Source organism: Pieris napi, chromosome 20 (assembly GCF_905475465.1).
Source record: "Pieris napi chromosome 20, ilPieNapi1.2, whole genome shotgun sequence".
In the NCBI taxonomy this organism is placed as follows: domain Eukaryota; kingdom Metazoa; phylum Arthropoda; class Insecta; order Lepidoptera; family Pieridae; genus Pieris; species Pieris napi.
In genome coordinates this window covers 9,976,852-10,004,806 of record NC_062253.1, presented here as the reverse complement: position 1 = coordinate 10,004,806, position 27,955 = coordinate 9,976,852, and the positions used below count along the sequence as shown (strand labels likewise).

The 27,955-nt window shown below is 32.3% G+C and overlaps 2 protein-coding genes across 2 annotated transcripts; one reads left to right on the top strand and one right to left on the bottom strand.

Annotated features, from left to right (window-relative positions):
- The first annotated feature begins 499 nt into the window (after nucleotides 1-499).
- On the top strand, nucleotides 500-7,794 carry LOC125059698 (ubiquitin-like modifier-activating enzyme 5). The gene is made up of 9 exons (XM_047664243.1): nucleotides 500-723; nucleotides 964-1,099; nucleotides 1,484-1,680; nucleotides 2,361-2,547; nucleotides 3,268-3,379; nucleotides 4,294-4,391; nucleotides 5,484-5,613; nucleotides 6,382-6,452; nucleotides 7,398-7,794. Exons 1-9 carry the CDS (start codon nucleotides 587-589, stop codon nucleotides 7,509-7,511), a joined length of 1,182 nt encoding a protein of 393 aa, XP_047520199.1. The 5' UTR covers nucleotides 500-586; the 3' UTR covers nucleotides 7,512-7,794.
- A 120-nt stretch (nucleotides 7,795-7,914) lies between these two features.
- LOC125059767 (mutS protein homolog 5-like) lies at nucleotides 7,915-27,327 on the bottom strand. Its single transcript, XM_047664316.1, has 18 exons — nucleotides 27,227-27,327; nucleotides 27,084-27,156; nucleotides 26,630-26,698; nucleotides 25,680-25,881; nucleotides 24,670-24,898; nucleotides 23,824-23,994; nucleotides 23,237-23,375; nucleotides 21,145-21,207; nucleotides 20,471-20,575; nucleotides 19,847-19,943; nucleotides 19,385-19,575; nucleotides 18,889-18,934; nucleotides 17,844-17,982; nucleotides 16,725-16,945; nucleotides 15,391-15,536; nucleotides 13,828-14,040; nucleotides 11,626-11,781; nucleotides 7,915-8,056 (listed from the first exon to the last, which is right to left on the bottom strand). Exons 1-18 carry the CDS (start codon nucleotides 27,325-27,327, stop codon nucleotides 7,958-7,960), a joined length of 2,460 nt encoding a protein of 819 aa, XP_047520272.1. The 3' UTR covers nucleotides 7,915-7,957.
- Nucleotides 27,328-27,955: the final 628 nt, after the last annotated feature.

The following is a 27,955-nucleotide window of genomic DNA, read 5'->3' as shown; positions in this document are numbered from 1 at the left end:
ATTTTTATGACTAAAAAAATGATTAGACGGATATTTTCCGGTGCAAAACTGTTCTTTAAACATCAAAAATTGGTCATAAAATTATTATTCTCGGTGATTTTGATTTTTGTACATACATTTGTAAAAACCATTAAATGTATTTGTTAAGTATGATTTGCATGGGGTAACATTTAGTAGAAAACGACATACACTGAAAAAATACAAAATAACCCTTACAATAAATAAAAAATATGTATTATACTACAGTTAATATAATAGAGATATAATCATTGTGTGCATGGGAAATCTTCTGCAGCGCTTCGTAATCGTATTTGGAACTATACAGGTAGCTAATACCCTGCCAGTAGCGCCACAAAACTTCGATTTAGCAGGTACTCAGCTCAACACTCCGTCACCTCGTGCTACTGAGCATTGGCTGTTGCCTGTTAGCATAATTTCGTTGAACGCAGCGTTTGATCGTGGCACACCATCACTGGTATTCAGTGACATTAACAATTGACATTTGACGTCACTCGCTAAATATTTTCATTTTAAACCAGATTCGAAAAGTGGTTTTGTGTAAAGATTTAAATAATACTGTGTAAAAATGGCTAGCATTGAGGATTTACAACGAAAAGTAAGTGAATTAGAAGCTAAATTAGCAGCTGTCCAGGGAAACGCAGGACCTGTGCGTCAGAAAATTGATGTAATGTCTTCAGAAGTTGTGGACTCAAATCCTTACAGGTATTTTACGATTTTTTATTATAATTAATCTCAAGAGTCTTCAGAGAGACGATAATCTATTTCAATAACACATGTATTTTCAAATAACCTGTAAAATTATCGTCTTAAATTATTCTTCATACATTTTATATCAACAATATGTTACATGCAACATAGTGGAGAATTGTTATTTAAATTGTCTGCCAACTTATATAAATCTCGTTTTATCTCTTTCCCTTGACATCTTGTTTAATTAAACAGTCGTCTCATGGCACTCAAACGAATGGGCATAGTGGACAATTATGAGAAAATTCGAGAGCTCTCTGTTGCTGTTGTTGGTGTCGGTGGAGTTGGTAGTGTTACAGCAGAGATGCTTACAAGATGTGGCATTGGAAAGGTACTTCTTATTATGTAAAATGAAAATACTTGTTCAAAAAATAAATAAAATTATACTACTTAGTATTAGTAGATATTATAGTTAATAGAATAATTACAACAATCCATATTGTTGTACAATTATGGAATATTATTTACTTTATATATTATTAAAAGTTTGAATAATATATATTAGATTATTTGAAACATGTTTCCCCGGCTCCTGAAATGTTCCAACTATATTCATTACTGTGAACTTTAAGGTGCAATCTTTGTGTAGCATTATAATTAATTATACTTACTATAGTATTACTACTATATTATTATTATAGATAGTATTGATACTGGCTGTCAGTTCATTTCAACTTTGTGTTTAGATCTTTATCATTATTACTCTACATTTCAGTTGATACTCTATGACTATGACAAAGTGGAGCTGGCGAACATGAATAGGCTATTCTTCCAACCCCACCAGGCAGGGCTTAGTAAGGTAGATGCAGCAGCGGCAACACTGCAGTCTATTAACCCAGATGTCACCATAGAGGCACATAATTATAATATTACTACAATGGATAATTTCCAAAAGTTCTGTGACTCAATCAGGTAATTTATTTAATAGTTGTAAGTAACACTTATTTATATTTTCAGTGTTTGTATTAGATATAATTTTTAAATGAGATATTTTGAACAAAGTGTTGAGTGAAAGCTTCCCATAAATATATATTACAAAGATGTAGATGAAATCAAATGTATATTTACCTAATAATACATTTAATTAGTAAATACAACTTCTGTATTTAAAAACTCCTTACAACTTAGTTGGCTTATTAGCATATTAACTTTGTTAATGCACCTTATATTTGTTTAACTGATGAATAAAAAATTATATCTATTAATTAAAGATTTTAAAATGAATAGTAATAAGCCTAGCAGTTTTCACAATTTAGTTTTTGATGTTTATGTGTAATAAAATAATCAAATAAAAAATCCAGTGGTGCTACAATTCTATATGTATGATTAAAAAGTATTTACACATATACACATAAAAACAATTTCATGGTGCAAGTAGTTACCCTATAGTTACTAAGCAATAATTTCCAGACAACCCTAGCTAAAGAAAACATTTTAAAAAAATTGTGAAGACGTGCAAGAGTGCAATTCTTCTTTTAGAATACAACAAAATAATTATCAGAGATTGATCAAGAGAGATAGAGAGAAAATCCACTGCTAAGATACATACATGAATATTAAAAATACAATCTGTGTATTTATTTTTCTTCTAGCAAAGGCAGTTTATCAGGCGGACCTGTAGATCTTGTTTTAAGTTGTGTGGATAATTTTGAGGCTCGTATGGCCATCAATACGGCATGCAATGAACTTAACCAACGCTGGTTTGAATCTGGAGTCAGTGAAAATGCTGTGTCAGGACATATTCAGTTTATTGTGCCAGGCGAGACTGCTTGTTTTGCGGTGAGTTTGTAAAACCATTTTTATTACACATTCTTAGGGTTAGGGTTAGGGTAGAAGGACTCCTTTCTCCGCAATTAGACTCGTAGTTGGTCCGTTGTGCGTACTACATTCTTGTTTAATTTATTAAAAATTAAGTCATCAGTTTCTTTACAATGGTTGATCAAGGCTTACCTTGCCACAGATTGGGAAGCAGTTACTTAACCATTGTCCAAATACTGCTTTCGTTCATTTTATTTACAATTGTATTATTAAAATTAGAGTATTAAATTTTCGTCAAATTCTATCAGCAATATTAAAACAAAAAAATGGTTGTCTGTAATTCGGTTTAAGGACGATATCTTAACGTGACAACGTCTTAACAAAACATTGATGAAATGATTGCATACTTTTATTAATAAAATTGAATAATTTTTATTAAATTATCACTATTTTGTATGGATATTTGTATCCTTGGACGCATAGTCCAATCTAGTGGAAGAGAGATAGATGCGGCGCAAGCGTACAATGAGCGTAACGGGACAATAACTCATGCTTTTTCGTGCGTGCAGGCATATTCAATTTTATATTTATACTGCAAGACAGACAGATAAGAACTAAAATATAATTTCTAATAAATCGTTAATGTATACACTATACAGATATCGCAAAAGTATTATTAATCGAATTGAAACACGTGTTTAGTATCATATCAAAAACTTTAGAAATAAATATTTTGTACAGTGCGCGCCACCTTTGGTTGTTGCTTCCAAGATCGACGAGAAAACATTGAAAAGGGAAGGAGTGTGTGCTGCAAGTCTTCCTACTACTATGGGCATTGTTGCTGGGTTTTTAGGTAAAAAAGAATATTTTTAAAGACATTATCTTATATATAAAATTCTCGTGTCACAATGTTAGTTACCATAGTCCTCCGAAACGGCTCAACCGATTTTTGTCAAATTTTATATGCATTCAGTAGGTCTGAGAATCGGCTACTGTCTATTTTTCATACTTCTAAGTGATAAGGGTTGTCCACCCCCAACATTTAATTTTTATTTTTTGGACGAAATTTAAATTTAAATTTTTTTATAATGTACCATTAAAAAATACATACAACCCTAAATTTTCACCCCTCTACGACTTACCCCTATTTTTTTATTATAGTGCATAGTTATTTTTATTGAACTAAGAATATTTTCCTAGGTATCAAATACATGGCAAAACGACGTTTGCCGGGTTAGCTAGTATTAACATAAAATTCTTTAAGGGTTATGCTTTTAAATGTTAGTACGTAATGAAATGTATAATGTGTTAACCAACATATTAATTAGGTATATAAATAATTAAAAATGAATAAAAAGAAAATCAAAACAAATTTAAAAAGTTTGGTCCCTGTGGCACTGTATGATGATCTCTGATACTTATTCGTTGAGCGAGGAAAGCACCAGCTCTGGGGTCACCGGTACTATCTACCAGGCGCCAACTTAAATCTTTAATCAGTGCCTGTGCACTTGAACCCCATGGCCCAAGAGTCTCTACTCCAAAGGGATTAAACTCGAAGTTGAAGGAAATACTTATATTTGAGGCGTTTATTATTTAAATAATGATTGTTGAAAAACGCTATTATTTTAAAATTGCGCTATCTATTCTTAGTATGAGCGGGCTAGATAGCTATTCATTACTAGAATCACCGTGGCGAGTTATAGAGTACGGACTGCTCCTATATTTTAATTGTCCACTAATAAACGAATTATATTTATCCATTTTCAGTACAAAATACATTAAAATTCTTGCTCGGATTTGGCAATGTCAGCCATTACTTGGGATACAGCGCTTTGACAGATTTCTTTCCCACAATGGGTCTCAAGGTATAGTTTATTTATATTATATAAATGTATTTAAAATACACAATAATTCTACCACACTAGTCTAGCTTAGTCTGATTGCACTCTTTCGTCTCTTTCTGTCAAATTGTTGTTACACTGCAATGAAACGAGACAGATGAATACTTTAAACTGTAGGGTTAGACTAATTTATAGTTTACAACTTGTGAAACTTCATAAGAATTCATACAATTTATTAATAATAAAAATAGATGGCAAATAGTAACTTCTACTCAGAGAGAGATAACAATGAAATACCTACATACCCTTAGATATCTTTACGCCTGTTAGTATAAGATCCCGCTATACAACGACCTTCACCGAGATGCTTATTTAATGAAACGTATTTTATATTTAATTTAATATGTCAATAAATATAATCCATATGGGTTGCCTAGCAAATTTCAGTCCAGAGTATGTTTAATTAATATTTAAAAAAAAAAAAAAGTTTTTTATAATTTGCATGTAGTAAATTTTTTGAACTTTTTTCAATCAATATTTTTAATGAGGGTAGTGTTATATATGTATCACTATAACCTTCTTTTATACTAAAGATGTATATATACTTTAGTGTCACATAAAAAATATACACATAAATAATTAATTGATTAAAAACAACCTAACGTTTGCATATTCTATGGGCTTCATACTTTCGATTGGTATAGAATTTATCTAATAATCATACCGGTGAAATGTTTAAAAAAATATTTTTTTTTTAATATTAATTAAAATACTCTGGACTGAAATTTGCTAGGCAACCCATATGGATTATATTTATTGACATATTAAATTAAATATAAAATAAGTTTCATTAAATAAGCATCTCGGTGAAGGTCGTTGTATAGCGGGATCTTAGACCATGTATGTACGCGATAAACTCAAAAAATACCAATGGATTTTTTTACGATGTAAAGTAAATTTAAAATATATAATTATTATTGTTGAGTTGCTAAGCTATGGTCGGATGTTAGTTTATAATAATAATGTGTGTTTAGGTATATAGTTCATATGTTAGGGCTTTGATTTCCAAGAAAATATACTTTTTATACTGATTAATATTTTTTTTTAATTTCAAAGCCTAACCCTCAATGCGAAGACTCGTATTGTAGAACGCGTCAGACAGAGGTGAAAGCACGACCGGCCACTGTGGAGGTCGCGACTGAAGTGACGGAAGATGAGAAACCTATACATGAAGAAAATCAGTGGGGTGAGATTTTAATTGTATTTAAAATAAATATGTATAAACTAAAAATAATTGGCTAAATAACGTTCTCATATATCTAAGTTGTGTACCCATAGTAAAATTTGTAAGAAATTCAATAGATTTTTTTACGATTTAGATGAATGTTCAATAATAACGTAATAGGAATAAAAATGCTTTTAAGTCTGTTGATAAGGAACTTATTAACAAATACTTAATATAACAGTAAACATTAAAAAAAATAGAATATATATATTCTATTTAATTGACACACAAAGACATTATCTAAAGCGGTACGTAATTGTTGATTCGACTCTGACCCTTATCACATGACACAATCTCAATAACATTTTATTTTTCATATTGTCTAGTTACCCATATTATAAACTAGCTGCCCCCTCGAATTTCGTTTAGTATTTTTAGTTACATACCAACATCTGAAACATTTTTCTATGCTAAACCATAGAAACTTTTCGCTTTTCCGCAATAAAAAGGATTTTTAGATTTACCGTGCAATTTTTCTAATTTTTTGTCTTCATAAAAATTTTCGAGCTCAAGAAAAAAAACACGAATAAGGCCAGCCATCTTCAAGTTTTGCGCTTAGGACCATAATTTGCGATTAAGGTTTATTTTAAATAGATGATTACATCAAGATAAATACTTAACCTATAATTTATTATATATTGGTATACAAGTCCTTGTAAACGGCAAAAATTTATAGACTTTTCGGACAGTAAAAAAAAATGCATTTCAACATATTTTGTGCATTTTCAGGTATAAGCTTGGTTGATGAAAATTCACCAGAAGAGGAGACACCCAACCTGAATCTGGTTGATGGAGTTCAGGTAAAAACACATTTGGAAATTTCATAACTTATATAAGAACATACAGTTTTTATTTACAATTACATATAATACGAAAAGGTAATACACATTTAAACATGAAGTACAGTTAACGACAAAACACGCAACATTACGACGCATTGTTGAGTTCATATTGAAACGCATTACGAAAATGGAAATAGTTAAAATTGATTAATTAATTATATAATCGTTGAAAGGAAATTATTTTTATGAAAGGTCAAAGGTCACTTCCGCAAAGTTTCTATTATTTGCAGCTAGGTTTCATTTCTATAGGCAAAGGCGAATTTGATTGCTTTTCAATATTCTTGTATGTGCTATTTTGGTATGTTGTGTATTCTACGCCATGACACACAACAATGTGTGCAAGTCGATCTTCATTGTTTAATAGGTCCTTACTGCTACAGAATATATAGAAGTTTTTATTAATGAAATAGAATTGTTTAATTAAAATACAATTCCTTTATGAATGAATCACAAAACGTTGCTTCGCCGTGGACAGAAATATTTGTTATCATTTAATTAAAAAAAATAAATAAATAATAAGTTCGGATCTGACAAATTGTAAAGTTTACAGGGCAGCCATTTAAAAAAAAATATAATCATGTTAGTTTTTGTTCTAACTATTTTAATTTATATTCTGTTATTATGAAAATTAGCAAACAAGCAAACAAAAGGGTTTGTTTTGAAACAAAATAAAAATTATAACATTAAATTACACAGTATTCTAGAAAAATCACATGCATCTATCAAATTCGTCACTTTACCGAAAGATTAATTTAAAATTTTAAATACCAGGATTTTTTTAAATGTAGCCGTAATATTTAGTTCAATGTATCCAAATGTGATAAAAAGTGCATTTTGGATTTTTTCAAATCTGACATTGTACTACCATACGATAATGACGAATTCTGTTTTTTTTTATTCTAGGTCGCGTACAGTATCCCAGTAGATAATAGTACGCCCGAATCAAGTACAGGTGGCGCTGTGGCGGCTTCCGAACTGTCCCTTGAGGAACTTATGCAGCAAATGAAGTCTATGTAATTAAAAAGTTAAACTAGATATTTATCTAAGAATATGTGTATTGAATTGTAATTTTATTGCTTTGTAAGATGCATTTTTGATCAACTTGATGTCACAAATATCTTATGAGAATAAAAGGAAGTACTCAATATTTTTAATTAAAAATTATATTATCAACTTATATATGACTTGGGATTATATACAGACATATTTATCAAGACCCTTAAGTATTAAAAAAAAGGAAAGTAGTAATAAAAGGGCACATTTTGGTTGTACTAGTATTTTAGATGTTTCATGGTTGTGCTTAAAAAAAAAATTTCACCGAAGCCATTTGCTCGCAATTATGTAATAAAAAAAATTAGATAATTATTTATTAAGAATATTACAAAACATTCCAATATTATTTATTATTTGTATATTTTAAAATTTTATATGATGTTGCTAATCAAAGTGTTTAAAGCGATTTTTTAATAAATGTCTTCTAAAATGAGGTCTTTTCTTATCTTCTTTGTGATATGATTTAATTTTGACATTATTTTCTTGTTCGGTTCTGGTAATTGGTTATTCTGAAATAAGAAATAACTATCCACTTTAAAATGACATGAATTGGAATCTTTTTCCAATTCTACAGGAAAAATCACTACAAACATTAAAAACAAAAAAAACTGTGGCGCTACAACCTCTTTTAAGGGTCGCCGCACACGTGCCACACACGACAGCCACAAACGCCGCCACGAGAAGCTAGAAGCGGCTACAAAGGTAGCTGAAGCGCGCGACAGCCACTTGTGGCCGGTGGTCGACACTTGTGGCCGGTGGCTGCTACTTTTTTTAACCCTTGCGTGCAGTATCATAATGGACTCTGACGAAGAAGGTTTAATTGCGCTACTTTTCATAAAAAGACGTCGTCGTAGAAGACGAAACCGTAGTTATTGGATACATCCAATTTTAACGAATGTACACAAATGCCACGAACATTTCGATAATCTTCTAAACCATCCTAAAAAGTTTTTCAAACATTTTCGTTTAAGTATAGGTACGTTTTGGGAACTACATGCTCTATTATATGCTGGATTAAAGCACCACGACACCAACATGCGGAAAAGCATCGCACCTGCGGAAAGACTAGCTATCACATTAAGGTAAGTGGAAATAATCACTAGCATAAAACTCCACAGAGCCCTATAATAAAATAATCTATACTTTATTTATAATCACTATGCATTGTTTATTCTACTAGAGAATAGCTAGTTAACAAATAAAACACGTAGGTATTTGTATTTAGTTATTGTGTGTTTATTATAATTTAATATCACTCGTCATCATCACGGAACAATGAACATGGCTTCGATAACAGAACTGTTGTCCATAGACTGGTCAGAATAATATGAATGAGTTGGAGAAAGCTGAATTATAGGTGAAGACGGGATAGATGTAGAAGCGTTTTGTGTAGAGTATGACATGTCAAGCATAGACTTGTCGGAATAATGTGAATGAAGTGGAGAAGGCTGGGCAGATGTAGAAGCTTTTTGTGTCGAGTGTTTGTTGTCATTTCCTGAAGAATAACCATAATATTGTGCCGAACAGGTTTCATAATTTTGATTATGCGTGTACTTTCTAATTAACTGTAATATTTCTAATTGAAAATCAAGTTTACAATTTTCGTCAATTTTTTTTACATGTGGAAGCAGCGACATCAGAAATTGCTTATCGGGGTCATTTTGGTCGCTTATTTGATCATGTTTACGTTTTAAATTTTCCGAAAGTGTTCTGAGAATTTCATTTTCTGATTTTTCGGCCCTTTTTATATTAACGTTTCTGTTTATTTTCGGGCGAGGTGTTTCCGCATTATTAGTTGCATTAGTAACATCGGTAGACGGTCTCACTTCTTTTAAGGAATTCAAGAAAGATAGATGATTGAAATAAATGTACTGTTTACTGCTTGTTGCTGCCGAACCATTCGCAACGTTCTTGTTTTTTGCATTTTCTCTATTAAAACTGTCACGAAGACTCTTCCACTTCCTCTGTAATTTAGTTTCTGTAACAACAAAAAAATATTATATACTTCATTGTTTCAGGTATCTAGGACCTGGATGCTCGTTTGAGGATTTTGAATTCTCTTACCACCGTGGGGCCTCTACAGCAAGGAAAATAGTACAAGAAACATGTCAACTAATTTGGAACTATTTAAAAGCCGTTTGTATTCCAGAACCGACCCAAGACATGTGGAATGAAATTGCCAGCGGATTTCTTCAAAATACTAATTTTTCTAATTGTTTAGGCGCCATAGATGGGAAACATATAAGAATTATTCATCCATTCGATACCGGCTCCTTGTACTTTAACTATTTTTTTTTTAATAGCACTTCTAGCAAAATGCGACTCGAATTTACTTTTTACGTTCGTGGATGTTGGGGCATACGGTAAAGCATCCGGTTCTACGCCGCTATTTTTACGCCGGCTTTTTCTCTCGGCCTACCCCCTCTGTCTTCTTTGCCGTTTTCTTATGCCTTCAAATTTAATGACGTGGAATAAGTGATACATGTATCTTATGTTCCATAATAAACATATTTTATTTTTATTTATTTTATTTTACAATATTTAGAGAAAGTGAACTGTGTAATAAAATACACAGAAAGACATTAAATATCCCTTCACCACGACAGGTCGGTAATCGACAACCATTGAACTATACATTTGTTGCACAACTTTATTCACAAAAGGGATGGTTTCAATTTTCGTCACACTTTGAAAATAGTGGGACTCGAAGATATACAAAATACAGGCTGGCCAGTAACACGAGCGTCTACTGCAAGAGATACGTTAAAAGATTATTTTATGAATGAAGGAGCAGTACCGTGGCAAGAAAATAGAATATAAATATATGGTTTTATATTATTTTATTAAACTTACCTACAATGTTCTTTTCTTTGGCAGTTTTATTCGAAAAATTTCCCACAAACAATTCGCAGATTTCTTCCCAGGCCTTCACTTTTTCTCCTCTATTACTATAACTATCACTTTTTGAATCCCAAATCGCAGGACGGGATTGTATTTCTGATATAAATAATTCTGTATCCATATTTATCTACCTATATGAACCACAGACTACGTGCGTGCGTTACCGTCGACTTCAGGTTAACTGAGGCAAGGGAGAGAGGGGCGCGGAATCGCGCGAGTGGCGTGTGGCGGCTTTTTGTGTCGGCGTTTAGTGGCCGGTGCGAGCCACAAGAAGCAAGCTGCGACGATTTGTAGCGTGTGGCCGCCACCGGCGCCAACCGTGTGCGGCGAGTCCATATAAAATGTATGAAAATTACAGGAAATATGCCAGTGGCGGCGTTTTGTGGTTGTGGCCGGTGGCCCGTGTGCGTTGACCCTAAGTCTTGGCTTCAGATTTCTGAATCTTTTTCATGATCATTTTTAAATCTAATAGGCAAGTAGGTGATCAGGCTCCAGTGCCTGACACACGCCGTCGACTTTTTGGGTCTAAGACATGTCGGTTTCCTCACGATGTTTTCGTTCACCGTTCGAGCAAATGTTAAATGCGCACATAGAAAGAAAGTCCATTGGTGCACAGCCGGGAATCGCACCTACAACCTCAGGTATGAGAGTCGCACGCTGAAGCCACTAGGCCAACACTAACAAACATACTTAGGAATAAATTCACTGTGGTTTGTGCGTTATATTCAACACATAGGTCGTATGTTCGAACCCAGACTTCGTGGGGTTTTCTTTCTATGTGCGCAATAAACACTTCACGATTCCGAAATCTGCGGCAAAGGGTTGATGGTGTTCAAGGGGAATGTGGTTCTAAGGGTGCGTACAGACTATGTAACATATTATATAACTTGTGTTTTATAACACGTCCACATTATGTAACCTTGTTATTCAACATTATAATATAAAACAATACTGTACACATTAGAATAACAATGCAATATAACAATGTTATATAACCAATTTAAATAACAAAAGAAAAACAAAAAAAACGTAGATGCTGGGTTAACATGTTATTATAACATGTTTTATAACATTCAGTGTCCACATTATCTGAAACATGTTGTATAGCAATGTTATATAACATGTTATGTTATATAGTCTGTACGCACCGTAATATAAAAATTATGTTATTAATTACATTCATGGTCTGGAAGATTTGTTTAGCTCTATCCACTATATTTTCTTCAATTCCACTGGAACACGCCACCTGGTGGGCGAAACTGAACTCGCAAGAGCCTTCCATTACGCGAAATAAGAATACTGGTTCGCCATCTTGGATTATGTGCTCGAAACTCTGATTATAAAAGTGTTTTTAAAATTAATATTGATTTTATGTTGAATGAATTGCTTTAGTTATACAGTCAAAACCGTTTATAACGACATCGTTTACAACGACCTATCGGTTATTACAACCAGATTGTACGGTCCCGTCCGAATCCCTAGTAAACTATGCAGTAAACAAACCGCTTATAACAACATCGGATACAGCGACATATCGCTTACAACGACGAAATTTTATTGATATTCATCGGCTATAACGACCAACCGCTTCTTGTCTCAGCAAAACAAAACAATACAAACGATTTTAAATATTATTTAGAGGCGTTGAATGAATATTTAGGCATATTATTACCTACGCACTTTCTCCCAACGAACAGTTTCAGCCAACAACGATTTCCGAGGCTCTTAACGCTGTAACGATTTTGCAAAAATTTGTTGCCTTTAACGAACAGTTTGATACTCGTGATACTCATACCTTGAGACTGATTACTTTTGTACCTAATTATTTCGTAATAAATATTTTTGTTTCTTTTTTGACTCGTTTACATATTATAATATTAACATACCATATTATAACCCATACCTACCTATTCTAGATAGATAACTATGATAATATAACTTGTATGTATTGTACATACATATGAACTATACTTGTGTATATATAATATATGACATTGCTTATAACGACTATCGGATATAACGTCGGCAACTATACGGTCCCTTCAATGTCGTTATAACCGGTTTTGACTGTATTTTCATTTTATATGTGTACACAGATTGCATATACACTATAACAGTCAAAACCGTTTAGAATCTGGCTAACGAAAGTAGATACTGGTTTTTTTTGCAAACTTTTTATATGACAACACTAAAGTTATTACGGTCAAAATGTCTTGATATTTTTTATTTTAAATAAGTACATATTAGTTTTAGTTACTTTAGATAATGTTATTGTTCTATTACAGATAGTCTTGAGATTATTAGCCAACGGTTATGAATTTAAGAAAAACAAAAATGAACGTTCATTATTAATTGAACGATATGGTATAGATGCATGGAGACATCGCTTTTTGCGTACCATTGCATCGAAACGTGCAGAAGGCAAGCCAATAATCTACTTAGATGAAACTTATGTCCACAAAACCTATAAGCCTAAAAATTGCAAGCATCCACTAGTAAAATAAAAATGAATGTCAAACTATCAAAGTGAGTTGTTCCAACTTTCCTTTTTACTTTAGGGCTGCCATGCTGATATTTTTTAAATTTGCCGCGCTTTTTCAGTATCAACTTTCATTAGCCAGACTCTACGACGACATCGTTTAGAACAACATACCGGTTACATTGACCAAAATCAAAGGTCCCGGCTGAATTCTATTGTATAAGGTTAATAACAACGTCATCGGCTGTTACGACTATCGGTTTTTACGACCAAATATGAGTAGTCCTTTCGATGTCGTAATAAAAGATTTTGACTGTAATTTCCTAATAATTATAAACTACTGAAAGTATAACCTGTTCCAAGAATAAAATGTTTCTAGATCGAAGGAAAACAAATTCCTTCTAAAAGCCAGAACGTTTAAAATTAGACTAGTTCAAGTATTATAACTGAACAATAGAGAAGGATAAAATGTGTCATGCATTAGCACAACTTCCTTCTTCTAAGTTTAGAAGTTGTGCTCTACATCCACCAACTTGGCGCGAAGGCATCAGTGGGTGAGTGCGAGATATTGTATAGGTATATGTTATGCTGTCGGAACGAAGTCCTCGTTAGCGGCGATGAGGGTAATCTTGATTTGCAGTCGAAGATATTAAGTTTAGGTGAAATACCATAATATTTATTAATTTCATTGGAGTTTGAATGTGTAACTAATGGCAGGTTTATAAAATATTGTAAATGTGTCATCAGTATAGTGTTTGTAATGTATATTAACCATGACGTCAGTATTTAAAAATACACCTCCAGATCCCAAACCCCTCAATTGGAGCCGTCCAACAAATTTTAACTGTAAATTTTACTTTAATCAGTACTTAACTAACCAGTAAATGTAATTTAACTTACCAAGAATTTAACGATTGGTGTTTCAATAATAAACTCCTTTACGTTCAAAAAGTGGGTAGATAGGAACACATGAGGGCATTCTTCAGACCTAAATAGTAGCGTGTTGAGACACGCCGCTAGTAGAGACAAGCCGTCGGTTTCTGAAGTGCCTTTACCAAACTCATCTACCAGTATCAAAGAATTCGATGAAGATTCTTGTAGGGCTAATGCCATCTATGAAAAATTTGACCCGTTATAGAAAGAAGCTTGTACTGGCTTCGCACATGTTAAATATTTAAAAAAAATATAGCCTGTGTTACCTTACCTGACGGTGGAAAAGTACTAAATACTTTTTAAATTGAAACGTCAATTAAAAGTTCACATACTAAACAATAATTTATACAGAGAGAATGGGCGTGTTTGGCCGAAGTAAGTACTTACTAAATTTAGTAAGTCACTTACTATGCTTACAAAATTTTCGGCCGGGACACAAAATAAGTGCTAACGCAGTAAGTATGGCTTAATATACGACGCCATTTTGCTTATTGTTGATGTAAACAAAACGGACAGGAACAGACCTGTCATTGTTCAGATACACATGCACTCAATATAATGATTTTAGACGTAAAAATAAGTTGACAGTTAAAAACTGGTGTGTGTAATTACGTATCAATTATCATAGAATTTTCTAAAATGAGTGATAATTCTTCTTTAATCGAGAAGTCTATGAGGTTATGTACGGGATATGACATAAACCGGTGTTTTGTGTTATGTTAATAAGCCAGTAAGTCTGTCCTGGCCGAAAAGCGCTACAGTCAGCTTGTAAGACTTTAATTTTTTTATGCTTACTGGCTTACTAAGTTTAGTAAGTACTTACTTCGGCCAAACACGCCCAATGCCTTTAGGGTGTAGGTGTGTGTGTGTGTGTAATGTTGACTTGATTTATTGAAATTGAATGTCCGATAATATTTTGAGGATACTTTTTCAAACTGGAACTGTTTTTTAGTTTTGATTTTGTTCTCTAGACATATACGATTAGATTGAATTTTACTTAAGCTATATATGAGTTTGCTCAGTGCAAACATCAATAATATTTTAGAATTTAGACCAAAATAAAGAGTCACAAAAGAGTGAAATTATAATAAAAATACAATTCATTAAATATAAAAAATTGCGAATATAATAATGGATATGTATTAAGCTACATGGAAATGAAAGAAAAATAGTGGGAGTATAAAAAGGTTTCATCGTAGGAACTTTGCAGACTTTTCTCGTGGGATATTATTTTCGACCAAAGTCAAATGGGCATTAATTAAATTGACCACGTGGATTTAGTTATATTGTAATACTTCCACTGCACACTAATGGAGAATCATACACTTGGTTGTTATTGAGATTATCGGGTTCATATAGACAAGAAAAGAGCGTACCAATTCTTAAAAGGCCGGCAACGCACTCGCGTGCCTTCTGGCATTGAGAGTGTCCATGGGCGGCGGTATCACTTAACATCAGGTGAGCCTCCTGCCCGTTCTATAAAAAATATAGACGCGGTAGAACTTAGTTTTAGTAAGTATAAGAATTAACCTGTTTTAGATCGATGAGAAAAGCGGACATGTGCGCCGCGATGCATTCAGTTGATTGTATTCGAGTGAAAATGTTTGACACTATACCAATTGTGGCGGATTCTGCTGGCACAAAGCTGCCTATATGTGCCAGATATACTATCAGACCTAAAATTGTTTCACAGTTTTTATATATTAGAGTATAATAATAATAATTAGTTTATTCTTTGGAAAGCTTTGTGTTAGTTTCAACATTGTCCTGAATATTTTATTGCCGGCATATTCTGTGATAATTTTACACACATTACTACAGCAATACCACACACATATACAGATTTGTACCGTGTATTTAAAGCTATATTTTTCATTATTTTAAGTCTATTAACTCCCTATTAAATGAAATACAAAAGCATTGGTTTATTTCTTAAGGATCATTATGTAACCGAACCATAAAGACGCTATCTGAGTAAAACATTGGCCTCAAATGAAAGGACATCTACCATTTTAGTCACAATTTTTTTCATGAAATATTCACTTATAATACTATATACGATATAAGTCGTCATGACGACTATATTTGTTTGCAGGGAACCTTGAGGGAAATGCCCGATAATTTTGAATCTCGTGTGGTATTCGGGGGATTATTTTTCCGACCCAAATGTCGGCCAATAGAATTGCACCATGAGACGAAATGTACAGTTAACAAATAAGAATTTCATAATGAATAAAACAACTACTTAATACTTTTCTTGAAGCAACGACCAGAGAAAATTTTCACAAAAAATTATCAGTATAATACCATGTAGGTTGTACCACGTGACGTCGAATGGTGCAATTCTATTGGCCGATATTTGGGTCGGAAAAATAATCTATAAAATTCCTCGAGTTTCGCCTTCAAAACTTTTAAAGTAGAAGAAGAAGTATAAGTAAGAACAGTTTACTGAATTATCTTAATATGAATGAAATGTAGGTGCTTTTCAGTCTCTCACAACTTGAATCATTGTAAAGTTGATAAAATAAATGTGAATTACACATCATAAATGCCCGTAGTACTTGCTAATTACTTTGTAGCTCAGTTATTTTAAAACTATGAAATCTCCAAATTTATTGGTATCAAGTGACGTCAAGCTAATTACTGAAATGGTATAGTTATTTCAATAGGCTTTTATTTTGTGGAGGAAGGAAGGCTGTTCTTCCTTCGACCTCCGACTAGCAGAAGGCGCCAATAGCTCGAGGAGTAAACTTTACTTTTTTTTCTTTTTTTTTTTAGATCGAAATTGGGCCTTCCCTAATCGACTAAAAAATAAGCTTTAAAGATTCCATTACATATATTTTGAATAAATTGTATTGTATTACCAATTTGTTTCATATAAACAGACTTGCCACTCGAATTTGGTCCCGTTAATATCTTAACGTATCCTGCCGTGCGAGAGCTTTCGGCATCATTGGGAACGAAACTCTCACAAGTGGTTAGGTATAAGGGGTGTTTTCCCTGTTTTATATGTATTATTTTGTCCATAGTCAACTCTGGACGTACGAAGTTAAGTTCTTTACACACTTTGGATATAGCTATGAGGCTGTGGATGTGTTTCATTTATTATTAACTAGCTGTTTTCCGCGTTGAGCTAAACCTTAGTTTAAGTATTTTAACGTGGGAAACAGCAGCCTTGGATCTTAAGTCTACATTATCGGATTCCATTCACAATACTTAATTAATTGTTTGATGTCCCATGCCCAATACAAATGTACTAGACCATTATTAAGTTGCGGGGTTATTGATGCTATGTTAAATGTATAGTTAATTGTAGTACAAGTAAGTTGTTTTTTTTAATTTATGTTCACCGTTGTCATGTATTTTAGAATATATAGATTGTACTGTAAAAAATGGATTATATATTATTATGATGTGATGTAAATTAATAAATAAATACTTCAAAGATATTAATGAAGATCACATGCCATTAGGGGCAATTTAGTTCCACATTAAAAAATTGATGTGATTGATGAATAGCCGTATAGCAGATTTATTAAAAACAGCTCGGCAATATGAATTATTAGAATAAAAGGCAATTACGACAAATCAATTAATAAAAATATGCATGCTAAAAATACGAGAAAGGTGTTATAATAAAAAAATACACACACTAATATTAGAACCTGAAAAAAAGTGTCATAAAATTTATTTAAAAACAATTTTGTAATAAATGTTTGCATTTCTTTCGCCACTATCGCAACATCATTTCTCAAAATGGATTTTGTTTTCCCATTTTTGCATCAACTTTAATTCATGCTCAGCCTCTATAGCTAACGGAATGTCCAATATAAATATTTTTTCAATTCGAACTAGGCAATTTGATATTAGCGTGATATCAATTAAACAAAAAACTTTTGTGCACAAAAGAGCGGTGTCACGAAGGCTAAGCATTTTTTATTTAAATTGTAATAAAATATATAAAACTGAGTTTATGTACAAACCAATCTAATTCTGCGCAATTCTCGATAAGCGCGGACAACGAATTCAAATTCTCCAATAAGATTGACGTGAAACGCATCATGATACGTGTCTCGTGAGCAACTATTTCTGGGTACGTGTCGCCTATTAGTAGATCCAGTTCTATAAAAGTACAAATAAACCGATTAAAAGTTTTTAATGCATAAAAACGCAAATTTATTGCATTATTTATATAACTCGATGGCTCATGTACTCTAGCAATCGCGGTTATTTAAAAATATATAACGAAACTAAAGAAATGCTCTAATTGTTGTATCTTTTTAATTAAATCTAAGATATTATCAGCAATGGCTACCTTGCCACGATGAGAATACTTTAATTGCTTTTTATTGAGCATTTTGATAGGCTTTCCTTTAAATTAGAAGCGATAACCAAAATATGTATTAATAATAATTCAGTTTCAGATTACAGCCGTTTTTTTTACTTTATAGACAAGTAGGTGATCAGTCTTTTGTGCCTGTCGTGTCGACTCCTTAACGATGTTTGCCTTCACCGTAGGAATATGTGTTAATTGTGCACATAGAGCTTACTAGGCCAACACTGTTCTACCAAGAAAAATATAATGAAAAAATATTTTTTGTATATTCTATAGATATATATTTTTATAATTAAACTTGCTGACCCGGCAAACGTTGTTTAGCCACGTATATTATTTCTAGGAATTTTTTTTAGTTCAGTAAAAATAACTATCTACTACAATAAAAAATAGGGGTTGATCGTAGAGGGGTGAAAATTAAGGGTAGTATGTATTTTTGTATGTTGTATCATAAAAAAAAAAATTGTCTAAAAAATAAATATATTTTTTTTGGGGTGGACACCCCTTATCTCTGAGGGGTTTGAACGAGTAGCCGATTCTCAGACTTACTGAATATGCATAAAGAAAATCATAAGAATCAGTCGAACCGAAAGGAGGACATTGTGACACGAGAATTTTACATATTATATTGCTTTTCAAAAATATTTTTTGTGATTTGATTAATTTATTTTTTAAGTGTCTTTTCTACTCACCTTCGCAGCCTTTGCTTTTGTAATGAATATAATCGTTATTTTGAAACTGTAAATTGAAAAAAATATTATTTTATAGTAAAGTTCAGAGAAAATTAAATTCAAGCTCAGAGAATTGCTTTCGTACGACTCACACATATTTTTGTCCATTGCGTTATCGCGGCTTACTTACTTGGCCAAAAAGCGATAGGTTGGGTTCGATTCCGGGTGAAATAATCTCAGTTTACATAACTAAACAACTTGACTGTTCAAAATATTAATAAACATTTTTATTATTAAATTTGTTATAATGTAACAATACTTGCTGTAAAGCAAATGAAACTTTTGATATAAAGCAGACGTCCAGGTTTAATCCGTCAATAATTAAAAAAAAAGCATAATGTAAATTGCTGGAGGCACACCTGATGTTAAGACACATTGCCAGAAAGCTCGTGAGAGCGTAGCCTTTTAGGGAAATATAAATAAGTAAATAAAGGCGTATTGATAATAATTATAGTACCATGAACTTCATATCAGGCAGCTGCTTCTGGTCCAAAGTGAGATGATCAGACCAGGCCTTTACTCCCAGAAGATATCCCAAATGAGGCATATACAACATCGTACACTCCTCAACGAAGGGTGGGAGACGGTCCATCTCTACTTTGGCAGTCTCTGACATAAGGTTGTGGAGACTGGCCATTGTTTGCTTTTCTTAAGAAATTACAAAAAATGGTTCATTTAGGATTGTTGTTAGTTATAAATTATATGTTTATATTTGCTTTTATTATCAATAGAAAAATGTATTAAACCGACTTGTATACGTATAGTATTAAAACAAAAATAAACAGCCAACACTGCTGCTTTGTAGTATTAATGAAACTTAAATTAAAATTATTACTTGATCGTCATTATTTGCTATAAAATAGGAAAATTAAATATATTTCCTATTAAAATTAAGTCACACTGGAATGTTTTGTCTTACTCATATCTAAGTCCGCATCCACTCCAGCCTTTACAGTGAACTTTCCTTCGGATTTCGAGAGATCGAAATCAATTATTCTATTCATGTATAATGCCATCTGTTAATTCAAAGAAAAATTTTAGATTGGTAGAATTATACAAATTGAAACTGTGCCTACATGATTAATATAAATGTATCGATGGTTTAATATAGATCAGTATTGTACCAACAATCATATTAAATAGTCGTGTCCTGAAGAGCCTCGTTTCATTACAATACCTTATAAGGACATACGAATACCAAATAAGGTACATTGACCTTGACGTGATAGAAATGTAAGGATTTTTAGGCTGAGCTGAAATGGGTTTTTATATAGTAAAACGTAATTTTTAGTTTATTAATAGAATATCTTTTAAATACTTATTGATAGCAAAAGATTTTTATGTCACACATTTAAAATATTTATGAACAATTGAAAAAAGCAGAGGTTGTGTATTAGGCCTTATTTTATTTTTATTTCAAAGAAGTTTAGAATAACGATATAGAAGCTACCTTCCGTATATAAAAGCTATATTGGACCTATATAGAAGCTTCTACCTATGATAACTCGTAAATACAAATGAACAAAAATAATACTTTTATTACCTCGTACAATTTGTTTGTGTCACAAGTGGCTATATTCTCCAAATATTCACTTGACCGAGCTATTGGCTCACACAATTCACTTATCAGTACCGCGTTATATAGGGTCTAAAAATGTTTCTTTATAACATTATTAGGATAGGAAGAAAGAAAACGAAACTAAAACATAATTTCTTTAAATTTTGTTGAAAGGTGTAGTTAGTTATAACAAGCGTATGCTTGATTTTTTTAATATTATTTAAATTATCCTTCTGTACTCTATTAAGAACCTAATCGTAAATGATAAGTTGTCATATATATTTCACAATTAGTTAGTGCGTGTTGTTCTCACGAGAATGTAAGTGCGTGCTCCTATTTCACCATGCCTCCTGCTGATAGAGGACAAATCTTTGTTTTTTTATTATTACAGTAAATTACTTAAGATGTCATGTGGAACATGGTGTACTGGTTGCAGCTCCTTACAAACATTTTGTAAAACAAAAAACTTGGCGATTAAAAACAGTGGCGGAGACTTTATTGCCAGTTCTTCTCTTCCGTTCTACGCCCTTGATTTGAGCAACTGGCAGTAGATAAATGTTAAAATTAGAAGCATTTAATATGTATTTCTTAATTGACTTTCATAAGTGTACATTGTGTTACCTAAATGAATTAGAAACTGAATGCAAAATCACACTTACATTATAAAGAGACTTCCAATGGTAAGCTTTAGCAGAAAGTGCTTTAATTTTTGCTAAAATACCCTAAAACAAATGTATATATCAGCGTCATGTACATATTAAAGGTTATTTCAACAGGCTTTAAAATAAAGACGCCCAAAAAGCCTTTGCCAGCCTTTATCAAACATTCATAATATTATGATCAGTTAACTTTTGAGCTTTTTAAGAGTATATTATCGAAATCAAACCATCCGTTTATAAGAAAAGTGATTAAATCAAAATAGTAATAAAGTAAAACTTTCACCAGAGAATTCATCTTATCGTCGCTGCGCGTGCAATACCGCGGAAGAGCACTTTGTTAATACCGCGTAACAGCAAAAGGAACAAAATTGAGATATCGCGCCAATAGATCCTTAATGCGGATTGGCTTATACTAGCTCTCACACAATTTGAATTAGCCAATGGGAAACCTCTTTTTTGGCATCGTAGCAATACAGCGGAACAGTAGTATGCCTGAAGTTGGCTGCAAGTCCGCGTATTTACCCAAACGGTGAAGAAATTATGATATTACCCTCACAATACGCCACGATCACGAAGGAAGCGAGAAAAGTACCAAGTCATTACGAAGTTATTACACCTGATTATACATTTTTTAAAGACTTCGGTCTTAAAGAATGTTTGATTTATGACTCAATAAGACCTGGTCGTGGGGCGGGTGATCACTGTGTCGTTGAAATAAAAGCACTCAGATATAATCCAAGTGGCACAATAGACTATAAGCTCCGCTTTGCAGATGATTTTATTCCTTTACCAAGACGGCCAAAGAAAATAGTTCCGATTGACAGTGTGCCTTCACTTTATGAATCTAGACAGCCAATATCCAAGACCAAGTATGATCACTTACAGGAGCTTAAGAGTGTCATACCCAAAGACTGGCAAAGTTTTTATAATAACTTTCCTTATAAATAATGTTCTTATTGTGATTGAGAGGCTCAATGCTTTAATTATAATTATTTAAATGAGAGTTTAAATTATTAAAATTATTATGTTTTGTTATGTTTATTTGCTATTTAATGTTTTTGTTTGCTATATTGTACTCAATAAGTATGAGTACTTTTGAATAATTTAGTTGATTGTGAAAACAATTCCTATTTTTCACAGTCAACTAAATTATTCAAGGCACTAGGGTTGTAAAGTGTACCTACAGTATTCAATGATTAAAAGCTAATTTTACTTATTCTGTATTCGCACAAAGCATTTAACAAAGATTACGTTAAAATATTTTCTGTGATTTTAGAGGAACCTAGGAGGCTGATCTCTAAGAAAACTACTTTTTTGGTAAGTTAAAGAGATGAACTCACAACGTCTTACTTAATACAAAATTTAATACCTAACTTCGTTAATTCTCTTGAGATTAGAAGTTCAAATCTTAAACTTACCAATAAAAAAGTTTTTTTATATACGTAATGTTAAGTATAGATGAATGTTGATAGAGAATAGTAAAAAAATATTATAGTTTCCCTGTACTTCTTTTAAAACGTTTATAAAAAGTTTTTTCTGTGTATTACTAAGTAAAAGATGTGAACTCCTTATGAAAATAAAAATCTATTCCTCGTCCAACTAATGAATAAAATATTAATTTTCTACAGATTAGAAGTTTTTTTTTATAAGAAGCTCACATCTTATACTTAGCAAAAATAAGTTTTCTTTATAATGTTGATTATTAATAATAGAAAGATATTGTTTTTCTGAAAAAATTTTGCTTTTTATCACAATTAATAATGTTTTCTAATAATAAAAAAAAATTTCAAACCCGCGTACTTACTGATACTATACTACTTTTTCTATCAATTGTTGCAACAAAACCGCGTAAGTGATTTTACACGGAATTTACGGAAGTTACAAATAAATTTACACTATTACTCCATAAAGTAAGCCCCAAACTAGTAGTGATAGAGTTCAGTCAGCAAAATGTAGTTAAATGACTGAGATATTTAGTTTTTTCTTCTTCCTGTAAAATCGCAAAAACGCAGATACGCGGTTTTTACAAAGTGCTCTTCCGCGGTATTGCACGCGCAGCGACGTTATGACACGAGATATTTGATTTACATACATTGACATTTTTGATGAATCTAAGCGAAGAACAGATGTTCCTTAGAGCAGTATCACTTTGTGGTCTCATAAAGAGGGCGACGACTTCTTGTCTTTGCTTCAAAACCACCAAGTCCTTACTTGGATGACGAAAGAGTACCCTATTAGATTACATAACCATTATCTACAAAGACATCTCATGTCTAATGAAATAAATGGAAATAATTAAGTCGTTTACTTATTACGTACGTACTTACTAAATTTTTAAATTTTTGTATGTGCAAACATAAAAAGCCGGCCGACTCGAAGGATCAAAATGTATTTGTTCCTTAAATTTTACATTATTTTCAGTCTATAATAACTACTCGCTTGGAACAACTAATGCATTAGCATGAATTATAATGAATGTATTCAATATAGTGCTAGTAAATAAAGCGATTTATAATAGCGCCGCTCTTATGGTAAAACTATGGAAGTAGAAGCGAAAATGAACCTAAATGAATATTATGATAAATAAATTAAAAATGCGCAATTGTTTTTGCAAATAACGATTTATACTGTTTATTTTTGCCTACTAAAGTTTTAGAGAAATATAAAATAAATTATTACCTCATTCGTCGATAGCCGACCTTCGAAGAACATTTGCTGAATAGTTGATAAAGGCTTAATCCCTCCTTATTGCTTCCTTGAACTCCCTTTTTAAAGTTACTCGGATGAGATATGGTGCTAAATATTTGCAGACCCCGATATGTGTCTTCGTCCATTGTTACTATGTCGTTACTATAAAATTCAATCTTACTTGATTTATTACTAACAGTATTTTACTCTATCGAAAATACTTTGACAGAAAGAGACGAATTCCATAGCTAGGTACGGGTAGCGTTATGTCATACAATAAAAGAGACCAAACATTAAGACTCATGAGTAATTATTGATTCTACACGATGTCTTGTTTACGCGATTAGAAGCTTGTTGCTTAAATGTACTTGACATTATATTAAAGCTCACTCGACGTTTATTGAAGACATTTAATTAAAGGCTCATATTTCGTTAAGATATTTTGCGTGTACTCTATTAATAGTAAGAACGTACAATAATTAAAGGTGTTTGTTTGCTTTGATGTCCATTTTCGAAATATACACAAATTTGCTCACCATCTGCTCAAGTACGATTCGTTATTTATTAATTAATCTTTTTTTTATATTACAGAACGCAGGAGGCTTTTCTTATGTTAAGTGATACCAATAGACAATCACATTACTAGACGGCTCGCAAGAGCGTTACCGGTCTTTTAAGAATTGGTGCGCTCTTTTCTTGAAGGACACTTATAAAACGCTCAATTGTGGTACGACGGACGCGGTGGATGGGTGGAATTTCGTATTCTGCTCAACGTCGATGATGAAAGTCAGCTGCATGTAACTAATTTATTCACTTAAACAACAAGGTGATACTTACAGTGAAATCCTTTTTAAGCCCATAAATTGTGCTTTTGTGTGTAAATCCATACACAAATTTGACCAATTAAGATCTAGATAACGTAATAAAGCGCCTAGGGCATGCACGCTTTGGTTTTGGGAGAAATCTATCACTGTACGTAGAAATGTCAATCTCTCCTCGTCCGTACAATTTTGTGGCTCATTGGGAAGAGATAGAGAGTAAATGCGACGCTTGCAGGCTTCAAAGTCTATTAAAAAAAGTTTCCGTTATTATCATTGATCCGTTTCAGCCGTTTTGTAAAAATGTTGTGAAATTGACTGAATGTTTAGATGATAAACTAAGGTTTTAAGCTATTGCATAGATTTTATAGCGAGCTAAAACACGATGACGTAATATAGGTGCGGCCAATACGCGTTAGAGCGGGACAGAACACATACTGCGTCTCACATCGGTCTAGCGTGATCAGTGTCGTAGCGCAGGTGCGTTAGAGTGGGACAGAATGAATACTGCGTATTCACATATCTCTGACGAGATCGGTGACGTTACATAAGCGCAGGCGGTACGCGTTAGAGTGAGACAGACTATATAGGCGTGTAGTCTGAGTCTGGTAGAGGGGTAGATTGAATAAATAACAAAAAAAAATGCTATGCAATAGCTTTACCGCGGCACTCTCCGAGTACCACACGTTTTTTTAAATATTATGCTTGTCTCATTTTCCCCAATGGAGCATAGTGTAGTTCTGTGCCTACTATATTAGATGCTCGATTAATATATAAAAAAAGCGCATTTTACTAGTTGGTAGTACTTTATCTACAATTAATTTTATGTTTAGTCACCTTAAATAATGCAAAAAACCATGAAATTTGGTAATAGGAGAGTTGCCACCATCAGAGGCTATAATTGACAGCCTTAGCAAAACTTGCGTGTAACGTAATTGCCAAACTGACAAGATTAAAATGATTATTATATTAATTACCTACCTAAACATAAAAATTATTAAAAAAATTCTAGTAATTGTTTTTTCTTACTGTAATCATTAGATGCGACAAAAATGAGTTTACATTTGCCGTCCGAGTCATTCTCTTCGAATACAGTCTTTTTCACGATGCTAATAAAAGTATTCTGACTTTTATTATCGAGTATTATCTTAACAGGATCCACTTGTCTAAATAACGATAGGAATATTTGATGTTCTGGCGGACGGTCGAGGATTTCTTCAAGAACCTCCAGCTGAGACACAATTTAACTCATTAAATTAATTTAATAAAATCGTCTGCATTCATCCATAAACTATAAACCAGGGTATATGACTTTGGTAGACCATATAAAGGACATCAGGATTTTTGAAGTGAAACTTCTTTAAGCAGATGAGGGTAAAATATTTACAGATGATACGCAATAATAATAATTCGAAGATGTGCAGCGTTTTTGTCGAAGAATAGGGAGAGAGCGATTGAGAGAGTGAGAAGGGCGAATTACCTAATAGAAATTCTATTTTGTAAAATTAAAATTTCGTTAGAATTCATGGTGTATTTTATATTTTAAGCAAAATAATTTATTGAAATCTCAAATGAAATGTAAAATGCCACGTGTTTTTATTGTCGAAGAAATAAATTAAAAAAATAAATGTATAATTTGTAATAATTTTCGACACTTAATATTTTAATGTTTTAATACACTAAATTCCTTCCTTTTTCCCTCCCTCTAAGACTCGGAAATCTAAAGTTTTTATAATTTTATTTCTAAAGATTTGTATAAATATGAACAAGATTTAAAAATTAGTTTGCCAAAGAAGTTTCACTTCTGACCTGTCTACTTTGTACGCACGGATTTTTTTTTTACATTGGCCGCAATATTATGCAGTTCCATTGAAAGAGACGATAGTGTAGATACTTTCGTTTCTTTCTAGTAGCACAATTAGATTGACGGAAATCGATGTGTATACGTAAGATTGAATTATGTTAGGGACAAAAATTACCTCTCCTGTTTGTAGAGTGTAGGACGCCGCTCCCAGCTTCCCTGATCTGCAGCATACGGCAAGTAGACGCTATGTAAATGTATGTATGTAAAGTACAAGTCCCTATTAATTAAGTTATATAAACCTAGATTCTAGGCATTTCTTTAATCATAGAAACAATCTTCAATCTACATGAAACAATGCGTGTCGCAACTTTGGGGTCACTTGGACGGAATAAATATTGTAATTACATATATAATTTTTTTATTTGTTACATCTAAAAGAATAACTAAAACGAAGTATCCAAACATAAAATATATTGTATAATGTATTATTTTTAATAGTTAACTACTCAGTAAAAAATTGCGTCAAGTTAAGAAATATTTATATAGTAATATTTTGTACGTGTATCTGCTTTACGAATGTTTATAATTTATCTTTTTTATTAATTTTATTATAAAATTTTATTTTGTACCTCCTCAACCTCTGACTCTTCCGTCTCTTGATTTTCACATGAATTTCTATTCGTAGATAACAAATCGTTATTTCTGCATAAAGAATAAAATAATTACATAAAAGTTAATTATGTAAGTAACACGAATAAAATATGCTAAATACCTTCGGCATGTTGAAATTATAAAATGACTTGGACGCGAATTTTGTGCGGCACTAGAATTGGAATCCGAGGCTATCGCCTGAGCCGATGTAGACGCGCTCATATTAATTGTAATAAATTTTTAATTATGTTAATCTTTTAAGTGATAATCTTGTACGCTAAAATAATTAATTCGATCTACGCGTTACTAATTCACAAATCACAATGCGTCTGAAATTTTCCCGCTCTTTTTTACTGCAACGACAAATGACACAGATACAATTCCATAATTGTCTATGACAGATACTGAATTTTTTTTAAATTTTATGGCCTGACAGTTACTGGACGATGAAAGAAAAAGACATTTTATAAACTATCATCTGTACGTTAAAGTATAGATAGAGATAGAGGATAAAAGCGTACCTTTTAATACATTTATTTAGCTGCATAGGTAATTTATGTCATTGCCTTGTGTTTTTGACTGTTATTTTTTTCTCTTATACGAATTTCAAATGAGAAATTTATAAATAAAACTAGATGACCCGGCAAACGTTTGTTTTGCCATGTATATTATTTCTAGGAAACATTTTAGCTTAATAAAAATAACTATCTTCAATAATACAAAATGAATATTAGGGATTGTATGTATTTTTGTATGCTGTATCTTACAAAATAAAAACAAAAATGTTTGTCTAAAAAAAAAATATTTTTTTTGGTATGAACACCTTTTTTTTTTGGTATTACTTCAGGGT